We start from the raw sequence: 25,705 nt of genomic DNA, 5'->3' as shown, positions 1-25,705 counted from the left end.
TGAGCTGTGTATCTAATCCTATGTGATACTGTCTGCTGAGCTGTGTATCTAATCCTATCCAGTGTGATACTGTCTGCTGAGCTGCGGTATCTAATCCGATCCCGTGTGATACAGTCTGCTGAGCTGCGGTATCTAATTCTATTATGTATTATACTGATTGCTAAGCTGTGTATCTCATCCTCGTGTGATACTGTCACAGAGAACGCTGCTCCCTCGCTCCGGTGTTGGAGAACATCACTTTAAGCAGCATCAGGCATTGATTATTTGTAATAGGATCAAGTTCACAGGGGCCACAAGTATCTTCCATGTGGGGCTCTGCCGACAGTACAGCTCCCCCGAGGGCGCCAAATAACATTACCAATGGATTTCAGTGATCGCCCTGCATCCTCAGCTGAGACTCTGCACTATATTTATGGCCACAGACAGATAAGAGAATCTGAAAGCCTCAAATATCCCAAACTTCCTCCCAGGACATCACTGCGCACATATATGTAATAACCATGACCAGACACAACGGAAAGTAAATGTAACTGTGACCAATTGTGGCATAATTTATGTTATTTCTAACTTGCTGTGAGAATACAGCACCTTTATATACTATGCCTTCCTTTATCCTAAAATATTAACTACAGCACCGTCCCCTATGTACAAGATATAATTATTATAATACTGCTCCTATGTACAAGAATATAACTACTATAATACTGCCTCCTATGTACAAGAATATAACTACAATAATACTACCTGCTATGTACAAGAATATAACTACTATAATACTGCTCCTATGTACAAGAATATAACTACTATAATACTGCTCCTATGTACAAGAATATAACTACTATAATACTGCCTCCTATGTACAAGAATATAACTACTATAATAATGCTTCTATGTACAGGAATATAACTACTATAATACTGCTCCTATGTACAAGAATATAACTACTATAATACTGCTCCTATGTACAGGAATATAACTACTATAATACTGCTCCTATGTACAACAATATAACTACTATAATACTGCTCCTATGTACAACAATATAACTACTATAATACTGCTCCTATGTACAACAATATAACTACTATAATACTGCTCCTATGTACAACAATATAACTACCATAATACTGCTCCTATGTACAAGAATATAACTACTATAATACTGCCTCCTATGTACAAGAATATAACTACTATAATACTGCTCCTATGTACAAGATATAATTATTATAATACTGCTCCTATGTACAAGAATATAACTACTATAATACTGTTCCTATGTACAAGAATATAACTACTATAATACTGCCTCCTATGTACAAGAATATAACTACTATAATACTGCTCCTATGTTCAAGGATATAACTACTATAATAGTGCTCCTATGTACAAGAATATAACTGCTATAATACTGCCTCCTATGTACAAGAATATAACTACTATAATACTGCTCCTATGTTCAAGGATATAACTACTATAATACTGCTCCTATGTTCAAGGATATAACTACTATAATACTGCTCCTATGTTCAAGGATATAACTACTATAATACTGCTCCTATGTACAAGAATATAACTACTATAATACTGCTCCTCTGTACAAGAATATAACTACTATAATACTGCTCCTATGTACAAGAATATAACTACTATAATACTGCTCCTATGTACAAGAATATAACTACTATAATACTGCTCCTCTGTACAAGAATATAACTACTATAATACTGCTCCTATGTACAAGAATATAACTACTATAATGCTGCTCCTATGTACAAGAATATAACTACTATAATACTGCCTCCTATGTACAAGAATATAACTACTATAATGCTGCTCCCTGTGCACAGTTATGTGGCTGCGGTTCAGATTCTCAGGGTTTGTCGGTACTTTTGCTCCGGATTCTCTCGCTTTTATCATCAGATTCATTCTAGAAATATAAAATCCCATTTCACGTCCTGGATATGGAATAAGCAGCGACGCTTCCCCCGGAGCTGACGTTCCTACTGTTTTATTCCCCTAGAAATAAGTTAATACATTCACAAGGAAAATAATAAAACACAACTGTGTGGAATTACATTGCGGCCGTTTTTCCCACCGCCCGGTAACTCCCATCGGATTTCGTGTCTCACTAAAACACTGCTTGACAAGTCCTCACACAAATGAAAATACTCGGGGAAGAGAAGGGCCCTTTTCATTCCTTCTGGCCTCGTTCCAGGGTTTGACACATTGTCTGGGGTTCCCCGCCAACTGGAATGTATTCTCCCCTCCCAAAATTCATTTCAGATTCGGCTGGTTAACCCTTTCAGCGCCTATGGCTTGCAGGAGACTGGGTGAGCACCAGAGACACAGCGGGTCCTAGAAGAAAGTGCTTCATGGCTGATTCATTAAAAATGACGTAAAACAAAGGTAAAAAAAAAAAAAAAATACAAAAAAGAAAACGCCTCGAATCCTGCGGTGTCCGGATCCTGGAGGTGAAATCAAGAGTTCAGAACCTAAGACCTTGTAACATAGCACCAGGGGGCAGAGGTGCGCTACCATATGATACTGGAGTCTTATGGTCCTCTGTACCGGGGGATGGGCACTGGTGACGAAGAGTCAGAAATACTTAAAAAGTGCAACATAAATCCATTGTCTCGTGTGTCCTGGCACTTTAGGGGGAGCAGCAATGCAGTGGTTAACACCCGGACCTCAGGCCTGATTCGGGCGCTGCGGCCAAATGGCTTCCTTGCCTGAGGGATTGATCCCTCCAAAAAATGTCATTACCGCCATAAAAAAAAAGGACCACGTTATACAGGAATAAATACGTCCCCACTCCAACAGGAGGGTGAGGGGAGGTTCAGTCGGTGCCATCTCGTCAGTGGGCACTGGCAGCATTGCCCACCATCTCAGCTCGTGGAGTGGGCGCGGCGGTCTACACAGACGGCGTGGGTCTGGCCCAGCATCAAGTATTGGATGTGACAGCCCCCAAGCCGGGGTCGCTGCGGGTACAGGACAGGCAGTGTTCGGCAGTTGTGTCCATGCCCAGATGTCACAAGACCACGCAGAACGGCCTGTGTGTGCCCGTCCCGCGGTCGCCCCGCCACTTGGTGTTCCTCTTCCGCTTCTGATTCTTGTCTGGAACCTGCTGCCTGCGAAACATTGTAACAAAGGAAAGGTTTAACATTGTAACACTCTGATACATTCTTCTGTGACCTTCACCCCCATTAATGCCGTGGCACTGGTGATGCCACCTGGTGGTCAACACACAATTCAAATAGTGGAGTCAAAAGTGTAAAGGGCTGCAGTTTAAAGCAGGGGGGATGCAGAAACCTAATAGGGTTTGGTCCCGACTCTTGCCAATGTGAAACGGACATGGGCAGATGTAACAGAGGTTGGAGGGGGGAGGGGGGGGGGGGAGTGTCACTGGAGGGGTCTGCACAGGGTCTCACCTGATCACCCTGACGAGGTCATGGAAGGCTTTGTCCACGTTCTGAGGAGGATCCTTGGCACTGGTTTCAATATAAGGAATCTGAAATCCAAACAAAACAAGGTTGTCAGCCTGATGGTGGTTGGGGTTGGAGGAGGCTGGGAGCTGTAGTAGATAGGAAAACATGACATTTTCATATATGCCGTTCACTTTTAAGTGGGTGGGGCTTATCAGAAGGGGGAGGGGCCCTCTTGGTCTGACACATTTACCACTAGTTAAGCCAGAAATGGGGCAAATTATACTGGAAACCAAACCCAAAGTTGTCGTACGCCGGACTGCCTGACAGGTTAGTCTCAGTAACTCTGCCGCTCTGTCTACGCTTGAAATTATTATTTTTTTTATAGAAAAATGAAGAAACTCTGCAAACAATCCAGATTAAAAAACTCTCGCTTTGTGTACACAGCTCCCATGCAGGGCTATGTGTCTCCAAACCGTCAAACCCTGTTTGATCTGATACTGCGCCCATCTGCCCTGTACTTTATTCTAAGTAGACAGTCATCAGCTTATTTAGTTGCAGCTCTACACAGTTTGTAAGATCTCTGCTTGCTGTTAGTCCCCGGAGACCTTCATTGTTTCTGTCCTGGTCATGCTCATGGCTTGGAGCAGTCCAGTTATCAGAGCTCTCTCCTGTACCGCACCACGCACCTGTGCCAGACTTCCAATGTCAGGGGCAGGAGTCTGAGTGGGTGGGGCTAACAAAGGGGTGGGGCTTAGTAGGGGAGGGCTCCTGCCACAGCCAGTTTCCTTACATCTAGACAGAGGATAGTGCGGAGTGGACAGCCCCTTTAAGTCACATTATTAGCATCTACTTTTTCCCATCAGCCCCTGCACTTACGTTGTGTTTTACCGCCATCTCTTTCCCTTGTTCACTTGATATTTTTCTTAAGTGCATCAGATCCACTTTGTTCGCGACTAAAATTATCGGGAAAGAGTCTCTGAAAGACGAAAAAAATATCCATATGAAGTTGCCTCATACAGCCTGAATTTACAGGGTGCTACACCTGTAGGCGGTCTACTCTATTCCAGAGAATACAGTTTATTGCCCCCTGTTATCAGACATTTCAAGGGGAGAGGATGACTGTAGGACAGGAGAATACAGTCTATTGCCCCCTGTTATCAGCCATTTCAGGGGGAAGGATGACTGTAGGACAGGAGAATACAGTCTATTGCCCCCTGTTATCAGACATTTCAGGGGGAAGGATGACTGTAGGACAGGAGAATACAGTCTATTGCCCCCTGATATCAGCCATTTTAGGGGAGAGGATGACTGTAGGACAGGAGAATACAGTCTATTGCCCCCTGTTATCAGCCATTTCAGGGGGAAGGATGACTGTAGGACAGGAGAATACAGTCTATTGCTCCCTGTTATCAGACATTTCAGGGGGAAGGATGACTGTAGGACAGGAGAATACAGTCTATTGCTCCCTGTTATCAGCCATTTCAGGGGGGAGGATGACTGTAGGACAGGAGAATACAGTCTATTGCTCCCTGTTATCAGCCATTTCAGGGTAGAGGATGACTGTAGGACAGGAGAATACAGTCTATTGCCCCCTGTTATCAGCCATTTTAGGGGAGAGGATGACTGTAAGACAGGAGAATACAGTCTATTGCCTCCTGTTATCAGCCATTTCAGGGGAGAGGATGACTGTAGGACAGGAGAATACAGTCTATTGCCCCTGTTATCAGCCATTTCAGGGGAGAGGATGACTGTAGGACAGGAGAATACAGTCTATTGCTCCCTGTTATCAGCCATTTCAGGGGAGAGGATGACTGTAGGACAGGAGAATACAGTCTATTGCCCCTGTTATCAGCCATTTCAGGGGAGAGGATGACTGTAGGACAGGAGAATACAGTCTATTGCCCCTGTTATCAGCCATTTCAGGGGAGAGGATGACTGTAGGACAGGAGAATACAGTCTATTGCCCCCTGTTATCAGCCATTTCAGGGGAGAGGATGACTGTAGGACAGGAGAATACAGTCTATTGCCCCCTGTTATCAGCCATTTCAGGGGAGAGGATGACTGTAGGACAGGAGAATACAGTCTATTGCCCCTGTTATCAGCCATTTCAGGGGAGAGGATGACTGTAGGACAGGAGAATACAGTCTATTGCCCCCTGTTATCAGCCATTTCAGGGGAGAGGATGACTGTAGGACAGGAGAATACAGTCTATTGCCCCTGTTATCAGCCATTTCAGGGGAGAGGATGACTGTAGGACAGGAGAATACAGTCTATTGCCCCCTGTTATCAGCCATTTCAGGGGAGAGGATGACTGTAGGACAGGAGAATACAGTCTATTGCCCCCTGTTATCAGCCATTTCAGGGGAGAGGATGACTGTAGGACAGGAGAATACAGTCTATTGCCCCCTGTTATCAGCCATTTCAGGGGAGAGGATGACTGTAGGACAGGAGAATACAGTCTATTGCTCCCTGTTATCAGCCATTTCAGGGGAGAGGATGACTGTAGGACAGGAGAATACAGTCTATTGCCCCCTGTTATCAGCCATTTCAGGGGAGAGGATGACTGTAGGACAGGAGAATACAGTCTATTGCCCCCTGTTATCAGCCATTTCAGGGGAGAGGATGACTGTAGGACAGGAGAATACAGTCTATTGCCCCCTGTTATCAGCCATTTCAGGGAGAGGATGACTGTAGGACAGGAGAATACAGTCTATTGCCCCCTGTTATCAGCCATTTCAGGGGAGAGGATGACTGTAGGACAGGAGAATACAGTCTATTGCCCCCTGTTATCAGCCATTTCAGGGGAGAGGATGACTGTAGGACAGGAGAATACAGTCTATTGCCCCCTGTTATCAGCCATTTCAGGGGAGAGGATGACTGTAGGACAGGAGGAATACAGTCTATTGCCCCCTGTTATCAGCCATTTCAGGGGAGAGGATGACTGTAGGACAGGAGAATACAGTCTATTGCCCCCTGTTATCAGCCATTTCAGGGGAGGCTGACTGTAGGACAGGAGAATACAGTCTATTGCTCCCTGTTATCAGCCATTTCAGAGGAGAGGATGACTGTAGGACAGGAGAATACAGTCTATTGCCCCCTGTTATCAGCCATTTCAGGGGAGAGGATGACTGTAGGACAGGAGAATACAGTCTATTGCCCCCTGTTATCAGCCATTTCAGGGGAGAGGATGACTGTAGGACAGGAGAATACAGTCTATTGCCCCTGTTATCAGCCATTTCAGGGGAGAGGATGACTGTAGGACAGGAGAATACAGTCTATTGCCCCCTGTTATCAGCCATTTCAGGGGAGAGGATGACTGTAGGACAGGAGAATACAGTCTATTGCCCCCTGTTATCAGCCATTTCAGAGGAGAGGATGACTGTAGGACAGGAGAATACAGTCTATTGCCCCCTGTTATCAGCCATTTCAGGGGAGGCTGACTGTAGGACAGGAGAATACAGTCTATTGCTCCCTGTTATCAGCCATTTCAGAGGAGAGGATGACTGTAGGACAGGAGAATACAGTCTATTGCCCCCTGTTATCAGCCATTTCAGGGGAGAGGATGACTGTAGGACAGGAGAATACAGTCTATTGCCCCCTGGTATAGTTTCGGGCCCTTGGGAGCCAGACATAAATGCATCAGGAAATATTGGCAACCACATAATAATAGTAAATGTACGCCTCTGGATTATCAGTATGTACTTTGCTAGATAAAGGAAGACACATTTCTTAATGACCCCCATAAGGTGGCGACACCCCGGCTCCTGCTCCCCGTTCTCACCTGTCTTTGACCCTGAGGATGAGTTGATGAAAGCGATCCACATGTTCGAAGCTCGCCTTATCCGTGACCGAGTAAACGATGAGGAAACCATCGCCAGTTCTCATGTACTGCTCCCTCATGGCGCTGAACTCCTCCTGCCCGGCGGTGTCCAGCACTGCACCAAACACAAAGAGAATCCACTCACTACAACGACTGTAATATTTGTCTTGTTTATTTATACCTTAAATTTTATTTTATTTTTTAAATTTTTATTTGTTGCTATTTATTTGCAGGAATTGTGGCCCCAGGCATTGGACCCATCTCCTGACCGCACACACCCTAACCTGACACCTGCTTGGATCAGGCAGCTCCTTGGTCTCTCTCTCATACTTTACACTGCAGTTTTACTCCATTAAGGCACAGTTATTGTTATTATTAACTGCATTGTATAAAGCAGTCTGAATAAATCTGAATTTCACCTTTTGACTTAGAGGCGGCTGCTCTGCATCTTCCCTGTGCTTTACACTGCCGCACATTAGGTAAGGGGAGGAGCCAGAAAAAGGGCAATAATGGTCTGAAGAGGAGACTAATGCAAGTCTGTGCTGCATTAGAAAGAGCAGGGGGACCACGACCTTGGACTCTGCACCTCTCTGTGCACTGCAGAGGTGTCGCACCTCACCAATCTCCTCTGCATATTACACAATCTGCCGCCCCGGGGCAGCTCTTCACTTGCCTGCGCAGGTCACCGCTGCCGGGTAGGTGCGGTCGGACTTGTGATGACGTTTTAAGGAGCGGCTGTGATAAAAAAAGAGAACTTGCAAATGTGAAACTGATGGAAACCTGGCACGGGCAGCTTAACCCCTTCAGTGCCTGCGGTTGACATAGTCCCAGTGCAGCTGAACGACTCTACATCTCATAGGCAAAGACCATGGTCCTGCGGCCGCGCTCACGCTGCAGAGGGAGGGGGTTTTCACACAAGTTCCAGTGAAAAATGTCACTTATAAAGCGAATCTGATCTACCAGATCCCTATTCTCGTCTATTCTGGTTAAGGGCTCATTCACATCACCGTGATTTTGGGCCGCATCTGATCTGCATTTTTTGTGGGTTAGATGTGGACCCATTCATCCCAAGAGTCCATTCCTCAGCCCTGCAGAAACTGAACATGTCCGATTCTTGTCCGTTTTGTGGACAAGGATAGGATATATCAGTGTTTTGCGGACCACAAAAATGGCTACGACCGTGTGCATGATCCGGGGTCAGGCCGCACTTTATATAAATCACAGGCCCGGTGGGAAATATTAATTCAGATGCCAAAACTTTGAGCTTATCCCACAAGAACCAATGAGCTCTGATAACAGATACGTGTCACATAGAAGAGAGACGATTATTCGGACGCAGCGCTGCTGACCGCGTGATGACAAGTTCTGTAACTTTCTTATCGACTTTTGTTTCTATTCCTCACCAGTAACATTTCTGCTTGATGTCAGTGAATGAGAATGTTCCTGTTTACGCTCTGAGGGTCTGACACTAATGTATCCTGTCTAGCGCAAATCTCTCTAATGTCCAGATAGTTTGTTACAATGTATCAGTCTGGAGTCCAGGCCACTTATTTCAGAGAGGATTCTTCAGACTGGATTAAACTGTAGCAAACTCCCAGCTGTGAAGGATTTTACCCTGTAAATATATATATGATACTTCCCATTCATTCAGAGCAAGCAGAGGTCTTGAAAATGGTAAAATGGAACACAAAAGGTGGTTATTTATTAACTCCTATAGCTGGCGGTGGAAACGCTGGAGTTATGAAGAGGGGTCGTCGTCTACATAACTTCGGCGCGTCCAGCGCCAGTTCTAAATGTAAGAGCTTTCTTGCTGTGGTGTAGAAAATGCTAAATGAGAAGGGGCTTCTGGCCCCTCCCCTCACCCACCACGCCCACCTTTTTTAAATTGGTGCAGACCTTTGCGCCGCAATCTACGCCAGAAATACGCCTAATGTTGACGTATTTCTGGTTGGTAAATGACCCCCAAAGTATTCTAGAAAGAGATTTCATTCACAAAGCAGAACTTCTAACCATATTAAAAGGTGACCGAGATATTCTTGTTATGTGCAGTGGATCCGTTTTTACTCACAGGTGAAGGTTTGTTACAATGTATCCAGTCTACACAATCCTCTGGGGGTCCGGACTCCAGACTGATACATTTTAACAAACTCTCAGGACAAGAGAGATTTTTGTTGCTCCTCTGTATAAGGCTACATGCACACGAACGTTGTTTGTTTCCGTGTCCGCTCCGTTTTTTTTTTTTAAGGATAGGATGCGGACCCATTCATTTTAATGGGTCCGCAAAAAACCTTGGACATCAGTATGTCCGTTCTTTAGGGCCACAAAAAAATAAATAAGAACATGTCCTATTCTTGTTCGCTTTAGGCATTGTTACAATGGATCCGCAAAAAAAACCAAAAAACGGATGGCATATGGATGTCATCCTTTTTTTTTTGTGGATCCGCAACTTGCGGACTGCAAAACACATATGGTCATGTGCCTGTAGCCTAACACACATAGGACTGCCTGGACAGGATACAATTGTAACAAACCTTCAGCTGTGTGAACTTCTGTACAGATTTTCAGCCTCTTGGTGAAAACAAGGATATTCCTATTCACTGACAGAAAACAGAGATCTTGAAATGATAAGGAATTGAAGCACAAACTCTACTAGAAAGTTGCAGAACTTTATAATGACTGCGGCGCCGGCCCTTTAACATCTTGTAACCTATGGCAGCCTCCAGTACATAATATCACAACGAATGAAAACTGTACAGCAACAAAAGGGTCAATTTGTGAGTGACAGCGTTACCCCCACATTTAACCCGTCAGGGGCCCAGGATCCCATAGGTAGCAAGCGGCTTCATGGAGGCGATTAGTGGCGGTTGTCAGATCTGGTTTATGGACAGGATGCTAAGTGGGAACAAATGAGCAGTGTTGTCAGGCTGCATTACAGCGCGGTGATGAGACACAGACTGCCCGCGCGGGAGCCGAAAGTGACAGCTTGTCAATCACTGCGCACTCACTGCATCCCTGAAACTCTGCAGGATCTACATATACAGCGCCTCAGAGTACAGACCACCCCATATACAGCCCCTCAGAGTATAGACCACCCCATATACAGCGCCTCAGAGTACAGACCGCCCCATATACAGCCCCTCAGAGTATAGACCACCCCATATACAGCCCCTCAGAGTATAGACCACCCCATATACAGCGCCTCAGAGTACAGACCGCCCCATATACAGCGCCTCAGAGTACAGACCACCCCATATACAGCCCCTCAGAGTATAGACCACCCCATATACAGCCCCTCAGAGTATAGACCACCCCATATACAGCGCCTCAGAGTACAGACCGCCCCATATACAGCGCCTCAGAGTACAGACCGCCCCATATACAGCCCCTCAGAGTATAGACCACCCCATATACAGCCCCTCAGAGTATAGACCACCTCATATACAGCCCCTCAGAGTACATACCACCCCATATACAGCGCCTCAGAGTACAGACCACCCCATATACAGCGCCTCAGAGTATAGACCACCCCATATACAGCCCCTCAGAGTATAGATCACCTCATATACAGCCCCTCAGAGTATAGACCACCTCATATACAGCCCCTCAGAGTACATACCACCCCATATACAGCCCCTCAGAGTACATACCACCCCATATACAGCCCCTCAGAGTATAGACCGCCCCATATACAGCCCCTCAGAGTACAGACCACCCCATATACAGCCCCTCAGAGTACATACCGCCTCATATACAGCCCCTCAGAGTACAGACCGCCCCATATACAGCTCCTCAGAGTACAGACCACCCCATATACAGCCCCTCAGAGTACAGACCACCCCATATACAGCCCCTCAGAGTACATACCACCCCATATACAGCGCATTAGAGTACAGACCACCCCATATACAGCCCCTCAGAATACAGACTACTTCATATACAGCCCCTCAGAGTACAGACCACCCCTTATACAGCGCCTCAGAGTACATACCACTTCATATACAGCCCCTCAGAGTACAGACCACTTCATATACAGCACCTCAGAGTACATACCACCCCATATACAGCGCCTCAGAGTACATACCCCCTCATATACAGCGCCTCAGAGTACAGACCACCCCATATACAGCGCCTCAGAGTACATACCGTCTCATGTACAGCCCCTCAGAGTACAGACCACCCATATACAGCCCCTCAGAGTACAGACTACTTCATATACAGCCCCTCAGAGTACACACCGCCTAATATACAGCCCCTCAGAGTATATACCGCCTCATATACAGCCCCTCAGAGTACAGACCACCCCATATACAGCCCCTCAGAGTACAGACTACTTCATATACAGCCCCTCAGAGTACACACCGCCTAATATACAGCCCCTCAGAGTATATACCGCCTCATATACAGCCCCTCAGAGTACAGACCACCCCATATACAGCCCCTCAGAGTACAGACCACCCCACATACAGCCCCTCAGAGTACAGACCACCCCACATACAGCCCCTCAGAGTACATACACAGCTTCTGTGATCAGCACAGTATAGTCCAGGACCCAGTGATCTCCCAGAATGCATCACTTTTTGCAGACTGCTGATGGAGTCTCAGTCACTGCTCCTATATCAGTTCATGGTTCGGCAGATTTACCATTCAGGGCTGAGAGAGCTGGATGACAACTTTACATTAATGGTTGTATACACAGATTGCTACATTGTTTCCTCACCGTCCAGAATGGCCCATTGTCCGTCTATTTCCGTGTGCTTCAGGTAGGAGTCCTCTATGGTGGGGTCATAATCCGGCACAAAGATCTTCTGGAAGAACTGGATGGTGAGCGCGCTCTTCCCCACGCCTCCATCGCCCACCACCACCAGCTTGTAGGTCGGCAGGTTATCGCTCAGGACAGCGCTGGTAGCCATCTTCTCCTCAGTACAGTTCCTGCAGAGATGGAGATGATTTAGTCACAGAGTAACAAGCCGGATGCAGATGACGGAAAGGGTTAAAGGAAAGTTACACAACTCAGCTATGCAATGAGAAATTAGCGAGAGGGAACAAGCCTAATCATGAGTCAACCTGACCCTCCTCTAGTCTGGCATCTGATACTTCAGAACGTCTCCTAGTGAAATGTACAAAACCTGAAGAACCCGAGAATCACCACATGGGGGCGTATTCACATGGAGCAGTCATGTATTGTGTTTTTTTGGCACAATTTCCATTCACAGCAAAAACCACAATATGACCATATAGTGTGATTACACCCATAATATAGTGATAGGCATTGATAGAGGTCATAAGGAAATCAAAAAGGATCAAGGGACCCATTATAAGATTTGGCCAAATGAAAAGGAAAACCCATTAGAAATGAGACACCTGCCTGGAGTTGAAATAGGACAGGGGCTCAACTAGGAGATGGACACAACACGCATGGTGATAGCGCCAAAACCCAATATCATCTCCCATGGGCTCAGCTCTGGGGTAAAGTCCCCATACAGGTTGATGATATTTTATCTGCAAGGTCATTCTCAAAACCTGCCCCCCAATGTGTATGAGGGGTAATTCCACCTCAGACTACGTGTTTATGTTTCTCTTTCCATGTCCATGGACAATGTCAATAGAGGACCAACAAGTCTGAGAACATAAAAAGCCACTGCTGACCTGGAGAACACAAGAAGCCACCGCCGACCCCAAGAACACAAGAGGCCACTGATGATTTTGAAATGAAAAGAGGCCACGACCAAGTCCGAGAACATAAAAAGCCACCAGAGACCCAGAAAACACAAGTGGATACCGCCAACCCCAAGAGCACAAGAAACCGCCGTCGACCCAGAGGGCAAAAGAGGCCACCTCCAACCCTGAGAGCACAAGAGGCCACCGCCGATCCTGAGAACACAAGAGGCCACCGCCAACCCAGAGAGCACAAGAGGCCACCACCAATCCTGAAAGCACAAGAGGCCACCGCCAATCCTGAAAGCACAAGAGTCCACCATTGACCCCAAGAACACCACCGACCACAAGAGGCCACCGATGATTTTGAAATGAAAAGAGGCCACGACCAAGTCCAAGAACATAAAAGGCCACCAGAGACCCAGAGAACACAAGTGGATACCGCCAAACCCAAGAGACCGCCATCGACCCTGAGGGCACAAGAGGCCACATCCAACCCTGAGAGCACAAGAGGCCACCACTGATTCCGAGAACACAAGAGGCCACCGCCAACCTTGAGAGCACAAGAGGCCACTGCCAACCCAGAGAGCACCAGTGGCAGAAGAAGCCATTGCCCATCCCGAGAGCAGAAAAGGGCACCACCAATCCCGAAAGCACAAGAGGCCACTGCTGACCCCAAGAAAACAATAGGCCACCATTGACCCTGAGAACACAAGAAGCCACGACCAAATCAGAGAACATAAAAGGACACCACCAAGTCCAATAACACATGAGGCCACCAATCAGAACACAAGAGGATAAAGTGGAAAGACGCTAGCACTCAGGATACAGAGCACACCGGTTTATTGTATACATTTATTTTTATTTTGGCTTTGTATTGTATGAGAGTTTAATTTTTATTTATTTTAATTGATCACATTTCATATTGCTGAAATATATGCCTGGAGCACTCCACTATTATTATACCCTCTAAATGAATTTATGACCCATTACAGCCAAACCAGTAACCCCCATCTGTAGCTGTAAGAACCTTGGGCAGAAAATTACCACTAACATTTACTGAGGGATCCACTGGTGTCCCTATGACACTTCTGAGGCCAAAGTTACATGGACTCACCTATGATGAGGGTTATGATCTTGTTCACTAGCAAAGCCACCATGAGGGTCAGTTGGCCAATTATATGGACATGAAAAAAGCCACATGTTGATATGGAGTCACAGTAACAAGGCTGCTTGACCACAGGAACCAAATGACCATAATTCCTGCCACGTTTGTATCCAAAAGTATCAGCGTTTGTCCATATCTCCACACAGAAGGGACGCTAAGGAACCATCGCTATATAGTCAGGCGTGAAATGGTTGACTAATAATTGAGCAACCACCAGCTGGAAAGGGTTAATGTGCCATCCAAGAGCCTGCCTAGCGAATTCCACAAAGACCATCAGAAATTTTTCAGATGCACATTTTCAGAGAAGCAATTCTCGTATCTGTGGCAACGTGTGATGTCTAAATTGCTTAATCCCATTATAACCGCCCCCCCACCTCCACACGAAAGGCAAATTACAGCTGCAGAGTCTTAACCCTCCTCTCCTCAGATATCTGACCATCTCCCCAAGAAGCTGAGAGGACTGAGGGGCATCAAAGCGCATATCAGGCCAGGCATACAGTACAATATCACACATCATCTGGAAGGATCCCAAATTCTACTACAGTTGTTGGCAGAAGTATTATAGTAGTTATATTCTTGTACATAGGAGGCAGTATTATAGCAGTTATATTCTTGTACATAGCAGCAGTATTATAGTAGTTATATTCTTGTACATAGGAGCAGTATTATAGTAGTTATAGTCTTGTACATAAGAGCAGTATTATAGTAGTTATATTCTTGTACATAGAAGCAGTATTATAGTAGTTATATTCTTGTACATAGGAGGCAGTATTATAGTAGTTATATTCTTGTACATAGAAGCAGTATTATAGTAGTTATATTCTTGTACATAGGAGGCAGTATTATAGTAGTTATATTCTTGTACATAGGAGGCAGTATTATAGTAGTTATATTCTTGTACATAGGAGGCAGTATTATAGTAGTTATATTCTTGTACATAGGAGGCAGTATTATAGTAGTTATATACTTGTAACTAGGACTCAGTATTATAGTAGTTATATTCTTGTACATAAGAGCAGTATTATAGTAGTTATATTCTTGTACATAGGAGCGGTATTACAGCAGTTATATTCTTGTACATAGGAGGCAGTATTATAGCAGTTATATTCTTGTACATAGGAGCAGTATTATAGTAGTTATGTTCTTGTACATATGAGCAGTATTATAGTAGTTATATTCTTGTACATATGATCAGTGTTATAGTAGTTATATTCTTGTACATAGGAGCAGTATTATAGTAGTTATATTCTTGTACATAGGAGTTATATTCTTGTACATAGGAGCAGTATTATAGCAGTTATATTCTTATACATAGGGGTAGTATTATAGTAGTTATATTCTTGAACATAGGAGGCAGTATTATAGCAGTTATATTCTTCTACATAGGAGCAGTATTATAGTAGTTATACTCTTGTTCATAGGAGGCAGTATTATAGTAGTTATATTATATCATAGCATTATTATACTGGTTACATTTTTTCCCACTGGCATTACATCTACAAGTGCTTGCATCAGCATCGGCTAAAGGGTTAAATATTCAGGAATTGTTTGGTATATTCCCGCAGATTCCTAGATTACAGATCCGCTCCTCCTTCCGGCTACTTTCTATGGTGCCAGGTTCCACTCATGCAGCATTATATATCCTTAGCAGTTGCCAGCATGAAATGGCCTAATTCACTTCCGATTCATGACTTAAGAATGTGAAAGCTGAAAAACCAAGAGTGTGAGCTCAGGAGCCTGATGGAGCGGCCGGGGGAGAGGGAAAGAAAGTAAGACTATAAATTGTTAATGAACCGTTTACAAACCATTGCTCACAGCCAAGTCGGACCAATAATACATAATTATATTACTGGAGATTAACCAAAGGGCAGAAAATACCAAAACCTAGTCTTACCTCAATTTTTTGTATACATTCTACTAAATTTGGAACAAAAAGGAGCAATGTGGGGTGGTGCCTCGCTAAGGTGGCTGCATCTCTCTGCGCAGGCTTCCTTTATCCGAATACTACATGGAACCATGTACAGTAAATACTTATCCTGTACTGATCCTGAGTTACATCCTGTATTATACTCCAGAGCTGCACTCACTATTCTGCTGGTGCAGTCACTGTGTACATACATTACTTATCCTGTACTGATCCGGAGTTACATCCTGTATTATACTCCAGAGCTGCACTCACTATTCTGCTGGTGCAGTCACTGTGTACATACATTACTTATCCTGTACTGATCCTGAGTTACATCCTGTATTATGCTCCAGAGCTGCACTCACTATTCTGCTGGTGGAGTCACTGTGTACATACAATACTTATCCTGTACTGATCCCGAGTTACATCCTGTATTATACTCCAGAGCTGCACTCACTATTCTGCTGGTGCAGTCACTGTGTACATACATTACTTATCCTGTACTGATCCTGAGTTACATCCTGTATTATACTCCATACTCCAGAGCTTCACTCACTATTCTGCTGGTGCAGTCACTGTGTACATACATTACTTATCCTGTACTGATCCTGAGTTACAACCTGTATTATACTACAGTGCTGTATTGACAATGAGCAAACATCTCATGTTATATTCTTGTACATAGGAGCAGTATTATAGTAGTTATATTCTTGTACATAGGAGGCAGTATTATAGTAGTTATATTCTTGTACATAGGAGGCAGTATTATAGTAGTTATATTATTGTACATAGGAGGCAGTATTATAGTAGTTATATTCTTGTACATAGGAGGCAGTATTATAGTAGTTATATTCTTGTACATAGGAGCAGTATTATAGTAGTTATATTCTTGTACATAGGAGGCAGTATTATAGTAGTTATATTCTTGTACATAGGAGGCAGTATTATAGTAGTTATATTCTTGTATACAGGGGCCATATTATAGAGAACATAGAGTATTACAATACACAGAAGTGACTATGGCATGTGTATATATATAAGGACATCGGCTGAAGTTCCCTTGAAAAGGGTTGTAAATGTTACTTTCATACTAGCGTTTTTGTTTTCTGGTATTGAGTTCCCTCACAAGGGCTCAATACCGGAAAATATCTGATCAGTTTTATCCTAATGCATTCTGAATGGAGAACAATCCGTTCAGGATGCATCAGTTCAGTTCCTCGTACATTTTTTGGACGGAGAAAATACCGCAGAATGCTGCAGTTTTCTCTCAGACCAAAAATACTGAACACTTCCTGGAATGCCGAATCCGGCATTAATTTACATTGAAGTGTTTTAGTGCCGTTATTAAGTGTTTCGGCAAAACGCATCCGGCTTTCCAGCCTGCGCATGTACAGACCTTTAAAAATGCAAAAAATAATAACGGATCCATTTTTCCGGATGACACCGGAGATTTGGATCTGGTATTTCAATGCATTTGTCAGACGGATCTGCATCCGGATCCGTCTGACAAATGGCATCAGTTTGCGCCCGGATTGTCGATTCCGGTGACGGAACTGCCTGCCGGAATCCTCTGCCGCGAGTGTGAGCGTAGCCTAAATTGTTGTGTGGCAAAACCTAATGTGATAAGAAATGATGTTCTACTCAGCGCTGTTGTCCTCTGCCCCTTCCTGCACCGCGCTCGGGTCCACCTGGTGGTGTTTATCTTCCTTGGTGCGGTGTGGACACCAGGTGATCACTGCAGCCAACCGCTGGTCTCAGCAGTGAACCGCTGTAGTCTGGCCAGTGGCTGTGGCCGCACATAAAGTCCACTGAAGGAGCCTGGGAGCCACAGAGATGGAGAAGTGAGGAGCAGGTGGCTGTGATTTTTCTATACTGGGTGGGGAAGAAAATTCCGGAACCCCCTGTAAACGGTTATTGTCTCCGATTTCCTGCTTTGTAATCCGGCGTCTCCCCCGACTATAATCCGGGTCCTTCACCCGAGGCCTCGAAACCCTCCGAATCCAGACCTTTCGGTTCACAGCAACGTGGCACAGATCTGAACATTTCTTTCGAGTCGTCTGAGATCTTTTCAACAATCAGCTGGCACGAATGTTAATGAGATCTGCGAGAGCTGGATGTTCTGATGGATGAGAATGGCGCTAATTGCTGCGAGCCGAGAGGAGGAACGTTAACCCTCTGCTGCTCGCTGGAGATGTAGAGGAGGCCACATGGCACCACCGCCTCTCACCCAGCTGGCGACACACATCCCCCTCCCATCCCTCTGAACACAGACACAAGTGTAAAGATCACTTTACATCTTGGGGTACATCGTGTTATCTACTACAGTCACATCCAGAGCTGCATCAAAAAAAAAATACAATATTGCTGTTTTTCTTTTCGCACTATAGCTGCAGGACTTCATAGGCACCTGCACCTCCTGCTGGTTCACTCTCTGGACAGGGGGCTGATCTGTAGGGGCTTTTGACTGCAGCTTACGGAGTGACTAGAGCACAAGATATGTTGTCATATACGCCAGTCACATGACGCCTTCTACTTACCTTCGCGGAGGTATGTATGCTGCTTGCTGTCAGTGACTGTCTGGACCCTCACACTGGACCTGCCGGGAGGTGGGCAATTATTCTGGATTATTGGACGGCCATTGAGAAGTAGATATATTCTCATACACAAGGGACTGAAAATGAGATTATTGCTCTGGATCAGGGATGCCAAACCTGCGGCCCTGCAACTCTTGCAAAACTACAACTCCCAGCATGCCCAGAGAGCAGGTTATGATGGAAGCTGTAGTTTTACAACAGCTGGAAGGCCGCAGGTTGAGTATCCCTGCTCCTGAATTATCGAAAACGGCACAAAGGACACTTTTCTGTGTAATATCCAGATGCACGTCCGTCCAATGGTCCGGAAGATGCCAGATGATAGGAATTTTACTGTCTATGGAAAGACGTTAATTTAACCTGTAAATTGCTGATGAAAAGTGCACTGTGATTCCAAAAATTAAAGCAAAAGTCCATTCTGATCAGAAGCCTACCTGATACCCCAGCGCCGGCCGCCTGTGCCGCGCCATCAGACTAACGCACTGCGCCATTCACCGGCGTGGCCGATAATTAGAAAAGTCTTCCGTCAGAATGTGCGGCCAGTAATGAATCTCAGGAGAGGAGAACCCGCCGGGTACCAGGCACGTCTGCTCCGAGCACTGCCCAATCATCCTGCGGATTTACTGCGGTCAGCCCGAGTGATGCACATCTGCACCTCGGATTAGAAGGCTCCACAGCTGGCGAGGGGGCGGGGCTGGCAGACGGCTGTGCCCGGGTCACAAGTGGATGCCTGGTGCAGCAATCGCATCCGGAAAAAGGGGCAATAGGCAGCAATGGGTTAATATCAGTGTCCAAAGCTGTAGACTTTGAGAACTACAACTCCCAGCATGCACTGGTAGCATGGATGCTGTTTATAGTCTGTTACCAGATAACATTCAGGTGACAACCACAAGGTGCCACTATTTCCGTATCCACAGGGGTTGTCAGCCATCTTTCTAGAGGTCCTAAATAGAATAAAAAGCCGAGCTGCATGCAGTTATATTCGCCCCCTCTACTATATAGCTTGCTGCCTGTGTGTCGGTCTTCACTGCAGTACTAGCATTCTATTCAGGGAGCTCAGTATGAACAGAGCTATAAAGCCCACTCACGCAGGTAATTATGGAGGACATATCAGGGTAAGACATTATCCTGAGGACGAGCAGATGACTGCAGCCGCCGACAGCTCCGTGTCCTTGTGCAGCCGCTATGGGGGTTTAATATACAAACTGTGGACATAACAATGGCTGAAAGAAAACGGAGGCCACACGGAGGCGTATCAGTCACATCATATGATATCAGCCGCTCCTCTTATAACGCTCCAGCGCTGATATAACCTCCAGACATTACATCACATGTGACTGATATCAGTCGCTCCTCTTATAACGCTCCAGCACTGATATAACCTCCAGACATTACATCCTATGTGACTGATATCAGCCGCTCCTCTTATAACGCTCCAGTACTGATACAACCTCCAGAGACATTACATCACATGTGACTGATATCAGCCGCTCCTCTTATAACGCTCCATTACTGATATAACCTCCAGAGACATTATATCATATGTGACTGATATCAGCCGCTCCTCTTATAACGCTCCAGCGCTGATATAACCTCCAGAGACATTACATCACATGTGACTGATATCAGCCGCCCCTCTTATAACGCTCCATTACTGATATAACCTCCAGAGACATTATATCATATGTGACTGATATCAGCCGCTCCTCTTATAACGCTCCAGCACTGATATAACCTCCAGAGACATGACATCACGTGTGACTGATATCAGCCGCTCCTCTTATAACGCCCCAGCACTGATATTACCTCCAGACATTACATCACATGTGACTGATATCAGCCGCCCCTCTTATAACGCTCCATTACTGATATAACCTCCAGAGACATTATATCATATGTGACTGATATCAGCCGCTCCTCTTATAACGCTCCAGCACTGATATAACCTCCAGAGACATGACATCACGTGTGACTGATATCAGCCGCTCCTCTTATAACGCCCCAGCACTGATATTACCTCCAGACATTACATCACATGTGACTGATATCAGCCGCCCCTCTTATAACGCTCCATTACTGATATAACCTCCAGAGACATTATATCACATGTGACTGATATCAGCCGCTCCTCTTATAACGCTCCAGTACTGATATAACCTCCAGAGACATGACATCACGTGTGACTGATATCAGCCGCTCCTCTTATAACGCCCCAGCACTGATATTACCTCCAGACATTACATCACATGTGACTGATATCAGCCGCTCCTCTTATAACGCTCCAGCACTGATATAACCTCCAGAGACATGACATCACGTGTGACTGATATCAGCCGCTCCTCTTATAACGCCCCAGCACTGATATTACCTCCAGACATTACATCACATGTGACTGATATCAGCCGCTCCCTTTCCTGCCGTATCTTACACAATATATTGATTATTCAGGGAATGTCCGTCTTTGATGTTGGACGTGGGCACAACAATCGCGCACTTCACTATTCCATCCGTTCCGGAGGAGACAACCAGGGATCCCCTCTTGTGTGCTAATGATGATATCACCATAGAGACGCTGATCTCCGCTCCTGCATCCGGATCTCACTGACGTTTACTGTGACAAGCGGCAAAAGGAGCAGGATGAGGGGAAGATGCTGCACCCCCTCCCCCGTCCCTGGGTCTTTACAGCACTGGCCAGAGGGTCACAATCAACGTCCAAACGGGCCCAATAAACTTCATGGAGTCCGACGTGGTTCTGGTAGTTTTTACACCAACTACACGCAGCTGATATTAAAATACTAAAAACATAAAAGAAACCAAGACGCCCAGAAAGCCGATGTGAACAGGACCTTTTACTTTGCTTTCCTGCACCGATACACTGTAGCAAATTCTCAGGACAGGAGAGAGGTTTGTGCTGCTGAGATATTTACATTGGACGGACTGGGCTCGATACACTGTAACAAACCCTCGCTGTGAGATTAGGTCAGGACAGGTTTTCAGTCTCTGAATGTAACTTTTCCATTCACTGAGAGCAAACGGAGATCTTGAAAAGGTAAAGGAAATGAAATAGGAAGGATATTACAACAGAATTACCATTCAGATGTATTTATACAAGACGTGGTCGGCCCTTTAAAGAGGCTCCAGAACCGTTTCCACGGATATTGCTCTGGTCGGTTGCCAAAAAAAATTATCCATTTGGAACAGTAAAATGCGCAAATTATTTTCAGACGCGTGACTGAGCGATTGTCTGATCTGCATCCACTCTGTGTCCATGAATAATGTACAAGAGCCATACAGAACGTGGGCATCACCCGGGTACGGCATGTACAGCAATTCCTCAGGTAGAAGAAAATGCTAATAAAAGACAATTCCCTAACAGATTTGTGCAGATTCAACAGAGCTGCAATACCACACCCAACCTGTGGCCAGGGGTGGCGCTATTTTGGTATATTTACTATAATGGTGGACAAAATGAAAGCTCCAGCTTTGGGGATACATGAAGGCATATAATGGGGAATTGTACTGTTAGCAATTTTCTAAATATATTAACCAATAAAATGAATCCTTATTGGAGTGCAACCAAAACAGCCACAGGTATTAATATTCCGTAAATGTCATTGTGTGGCTACCCTGCTGGTGCCATCTACACCATACAACACCCCACAAGGTACCCTAAGGCCAAACACAGTACGGCTGTGGCGGTATGAGCGGGACTATATGTGGTGCTTTAGGTCTCCATAGAGACAGTAAACACAGGCTCTGCGGTAGTGATACCGTCATGTATCAGCCCCCCATCACTCCTGCTGCTCTAACCAGGAGACCCCCACCCCCATCATCCTCTGTAACACAAGACTTTTGTTATCTTTAGTCACATGAATGGAAACGTATCAAAAAGTAACAAACTTTAGACACAATAAACCAGAGTTCCCAAATCCAGATCTGCGCGCCGATCATTCAGCCAATAACAGTGATATGACCATAACACGGGGTCGGACTGTCCCGCCAGTGTACCAGAGGATCCTCCGGTGGCCCAAGTTCTTCCAATAATGGGCCCCTAATAAAACAGGGCTCTTAAGGTCCTATAAAGATTTGGGGGCCCAAGGGACCTCAGTCCGACACTGCCATAACATATAAAACAGGGCCAAACATATAAGGGTACACTACAGACTCCCCACACTCTGGGAATCATTAGGGGCCTTAACCCAAAGAAGTCCAGCAGTGGTCATCACAGAATAGTGAGTGCAGCTCTGGAGTATAATACAGGATGTAACTCAGGATCGGTACAGGATAAGTAATGTATGTACACAGTGACTGCACCAGCAGAATAGTGAGTGCAGCTCTGGAGTATAATACAGGATGTAACTCAGGATCAGTACAGGATAAGTAATGTATGTACACAGTGACTGCACCAGCAGAATAGCGAGTGCAGCTCTGGAGTATAATACAGGATGTAACTCAGGATCAGTACAGGATAAGTAATGTATGTATATGTACACAGTGACTGCACCAGCAGAATAGTGAGTACAGCTCTGGAGCATAATACAGGATGTAACTCAGGATCAGTACAGGATAAGTAATGTATGTACACAGTGACTGCACCAGCAGAATAGTGAGTGCAGCTCTGGAGTATAATACAGGATGTAACTCAGGATCAGTACAGGATAAGTAATGTATGTACACAGTGACTGCACCAGCAGAATAGTGAGTGCAGCTCTGGAGTATAATACAGGATGTAACCACAGTTTTATTGCTCTCTTATCTTGATGATTTATCACCTTTCTCAGTCACTCTTTGCCGCCTGATGAAGGAGCCTCAGCTGATAAAGGTTTTGCTGTAACTTCTCGTCTTTATTAACACAGAAATGAAGGAGTTGAGGTTCTTTATGCAAGAACTTGAGGAAATCTACTCCGGCTTTTATGACTTTGGCTGTGGGTTTGTGGCTCCTGGTCCGGATCCCCCTCCTGTGGCTCGGTGGCCCCTTGTCCAGCGCCTTTCAGGGTCACATGATGAATCTTTTCGGTTCCTCATAACGCTTTTTGTAATCGGTTACATAATTTCTGTTTATAAAACCCTCAGAACAAGTGAATTTCTGGATTCTGGAGAAGATTTTTCACAGATTATTGCCGTAAATGACAAAAAGCAAAATTAAGCTGGAATTAACCCCATAGTTTCAGACCTTACACGCTTAACCTCTTCAGTGCCGGACATTAATACAGTCAGTAATTTCCTCACATAGCTGTCCTGTTTCCAGGAATATACCGTACACTGAGGAACAGCTGTTTTGTATTATTTTTTTTTAGGTTTTATAACTATTTTTTCATCAGTATTTGATTGTTGGGGTTTAAGTTGAAAACGGTGAAGCCGCGGTTCCTTGGTAAATATTGACGGGGGACTCACTGGATTGTGTGGGGTCCAGGAGATTTTAATTGATCACAGTAGTTACGGATAGGTCATCGATTTATATTCCTGGAAAACCCCTTTAATTAAAGTGGTTGTAGAAGATTAGAAAAACATGGTTGGCCTCTCAGGTCTGTCTGTGGGTTGTGAATTTTGATGAACCTGTGGACAGGTGCGGTGCTGTTTTTGGAAGTAAAAGCCATGTTCTCCTAATCCTGGACAACCCCTTTAAGGGCCGGTCAGTGTCCACATCGGACGCCATGTATTTTTCGGATTATACGACCCATACAGTAGACCAGAAGTCACCCGATGAGGCCGAAGTGAAAGTGAAGGAAGAACCGACCGTCCCTCAAGGAAGTTTCTGCCGAAATCTTTTCTCAAAAACTTTTTCCTTATTCCTTTTCTCAGAAATGGCAAAGGAGAACCCGGAGCTGGCGTCAGCGATCAGATGGCGGTGCTGGACCTGGCGCCGCTCCCTGAGTCACATTATCACAGTGACTGGACCTGACGTCACCCGCCACATACTACAACTGTCAGCGGGCAGCACTACAAGTCCCATCCTGCCCGAGACCAGACCATTCCTTCAGAACACGGGGGAGGGGTCAGAAGGACAGTTTCAAAATATACGCGATTCCTATGAGCATGGCATTCCAATGCAAATTGATATTATTCCCTTGGGGGGGAGGGGAAACAGATGCAAATTTTTCGAAGTGTGACTTTCAAAATAACGCATTTTTTTGGTGTCCGTTTCTATTAGACAACTGTTCACACAGGGCGCGCGCTGAAATATATTGGGGGGGGGGGGGCCAAAGCCTCCAGCGCACAGATAATCACCATTATAATCACTATTAACCCTTTAATAGACAGACCCCCCCCCCCCCCCCCCCCAAAAAAAAATTTGACTGGAAAGGTTTTGGCCGCAGTGGTTAACCCCTGCATGCCTGGAGAGCAAGTACTTAGCAGCCTCTTCCAGGGCTTCTCTGCAGACTGGTGGTCTCATCCCCCCCCCCCCCCATGATGAGATCATGGCAGATTCCTGTCTCCCACTGTGAGTATACCCAGTTATAGGGGGTCTCTGTGCCAGCCCCCCAGGGTGCAGATGCCACTCACCAGATGTGTGGCCCCCGGGGCCCTCACTTCATCCTGTCCCGGGTGCAGGGACCCCTCTTCTGTGGGAGCTCCTGCAATCCAATGCTCTCAGCTTTTGCTAACCATTCTTTATATTGCAACAGCTGATGCTAAAAATAGCAGCTGCCGGGGGGAGGCGCTGACACCCCCGCCGCGCCCCCCGAGTCTGTCTGCAACATTGCATTAATTTTCTCATAAAATCCGATACAAAGTTTCATTTTTTAACTTCACCAATATTTTTGCCGTTGCAGGGAACAGATCTATACAACGAAAGTATAAAAAGGCAGAACGTGCACCCCCCCTCCCGGGCAGAGTGGACTCTTCCACGAGCAGTGCCCTCAGCTCGCTGCTCTTAAGGTGGTCCGGGACTCGGGGAGGACTGGAGGACTCTCTGGGAGGAAGGGTCCGGGCTGCGGGGGGCTGAAGCTGGTCTTCATTAGGGAGGGTGAGAAGACCTCGTATTTTGGGAGCTTAGTGGTCGGGGGGGCAGGATGGTGAGACCTGGGGGCTGGACGTCCTTAAGAGAACCACTCCTTGCATGGGGCTGGTTATCTGTCATTCTCCCAGGGCTGTTATCATGGGGCTGCCCAACCCTGTGGTGCCTGCTGGCTGCATGCA

At 45.6% G+C, this 25,705-nt stretch overlaps 1 protein-coding gene across 1 annotated transcript; it reads right to left on the bottom strand.

Moving 5' to 3' along the window:
• Positions 1-1,992: 1,992 nt before the first annotated feature.
• Positions 1,993-25,164, bottom strand: MRAS (muscle RAS oncogene homolog). Its single transcript, XM_044273185.1, has 6 exons — positions 25,070-25,164; positions 11,963-12,174; positions 7,207-7,360; positions 4,302-4,401; positions 3,429-3,508; positions 1,993-3,128 (listed from the first exon to the last, which is right to left on the bottom strand). Exons 2-6 carry the CDS (start codon positions 12,153-12,155, stop codon positions 3,029-3,031), a joined length of 627 nt encoding a protein of 208 aa, XP_044129120.1. The 5' UTR covers positions 12,156-12,174; positions 25,070-25,164; the 3' UTR covers positions 1,993-3,028.
• Between the last annotated feature and the right edge of the window lie 541 nt (positions 25,165-25,705).

The sequence above is a fragment of the Bufo gargarizans genome, unplaced genomic scaffold, assembly GCF_014858855.1.
Source record: "Bufo gargarizans isolate SCDJY-AF-19 unplaced genomic scaffold, ASM1485885v1 fragScaff_scaffold_45_pilon:::fragment_2:::debris, whole genome shotgun sequence".
Taxonomy (NCBI): domain Eukaryota; kingdom Metazoa; phylum Chordata; class Amphibia; order Anura; family Bufonidae; genus Bufo; species Bufo gargarizans.
This window is presented reverse-complemented; position numbering and strand designations above follow the sequence as displayed.

Coding starts and splice junctions, on each gene's coding strand:
- MRAS (XM_044273185.1), bottom strand. CDS start 12,155: ATGGCTACCAGCGCTGTCCTGAGCGATAACCTGCCGACCTACAAGCTG. Junction 3,509..4,301: donor AGATGGCGGTAAAACACAAC/GTAAGTGCAGGG, acceptor TTTGGATTTCAG/ATTCCTTATATTGAAACCAG. Junction 3,129..3,428: donor GACCTCGTCAGGGTGATCAG/GTGAGACCCTGT, acceptor AATGTTTCGCAG/GCAGCAGGTTCCAGACAAGA.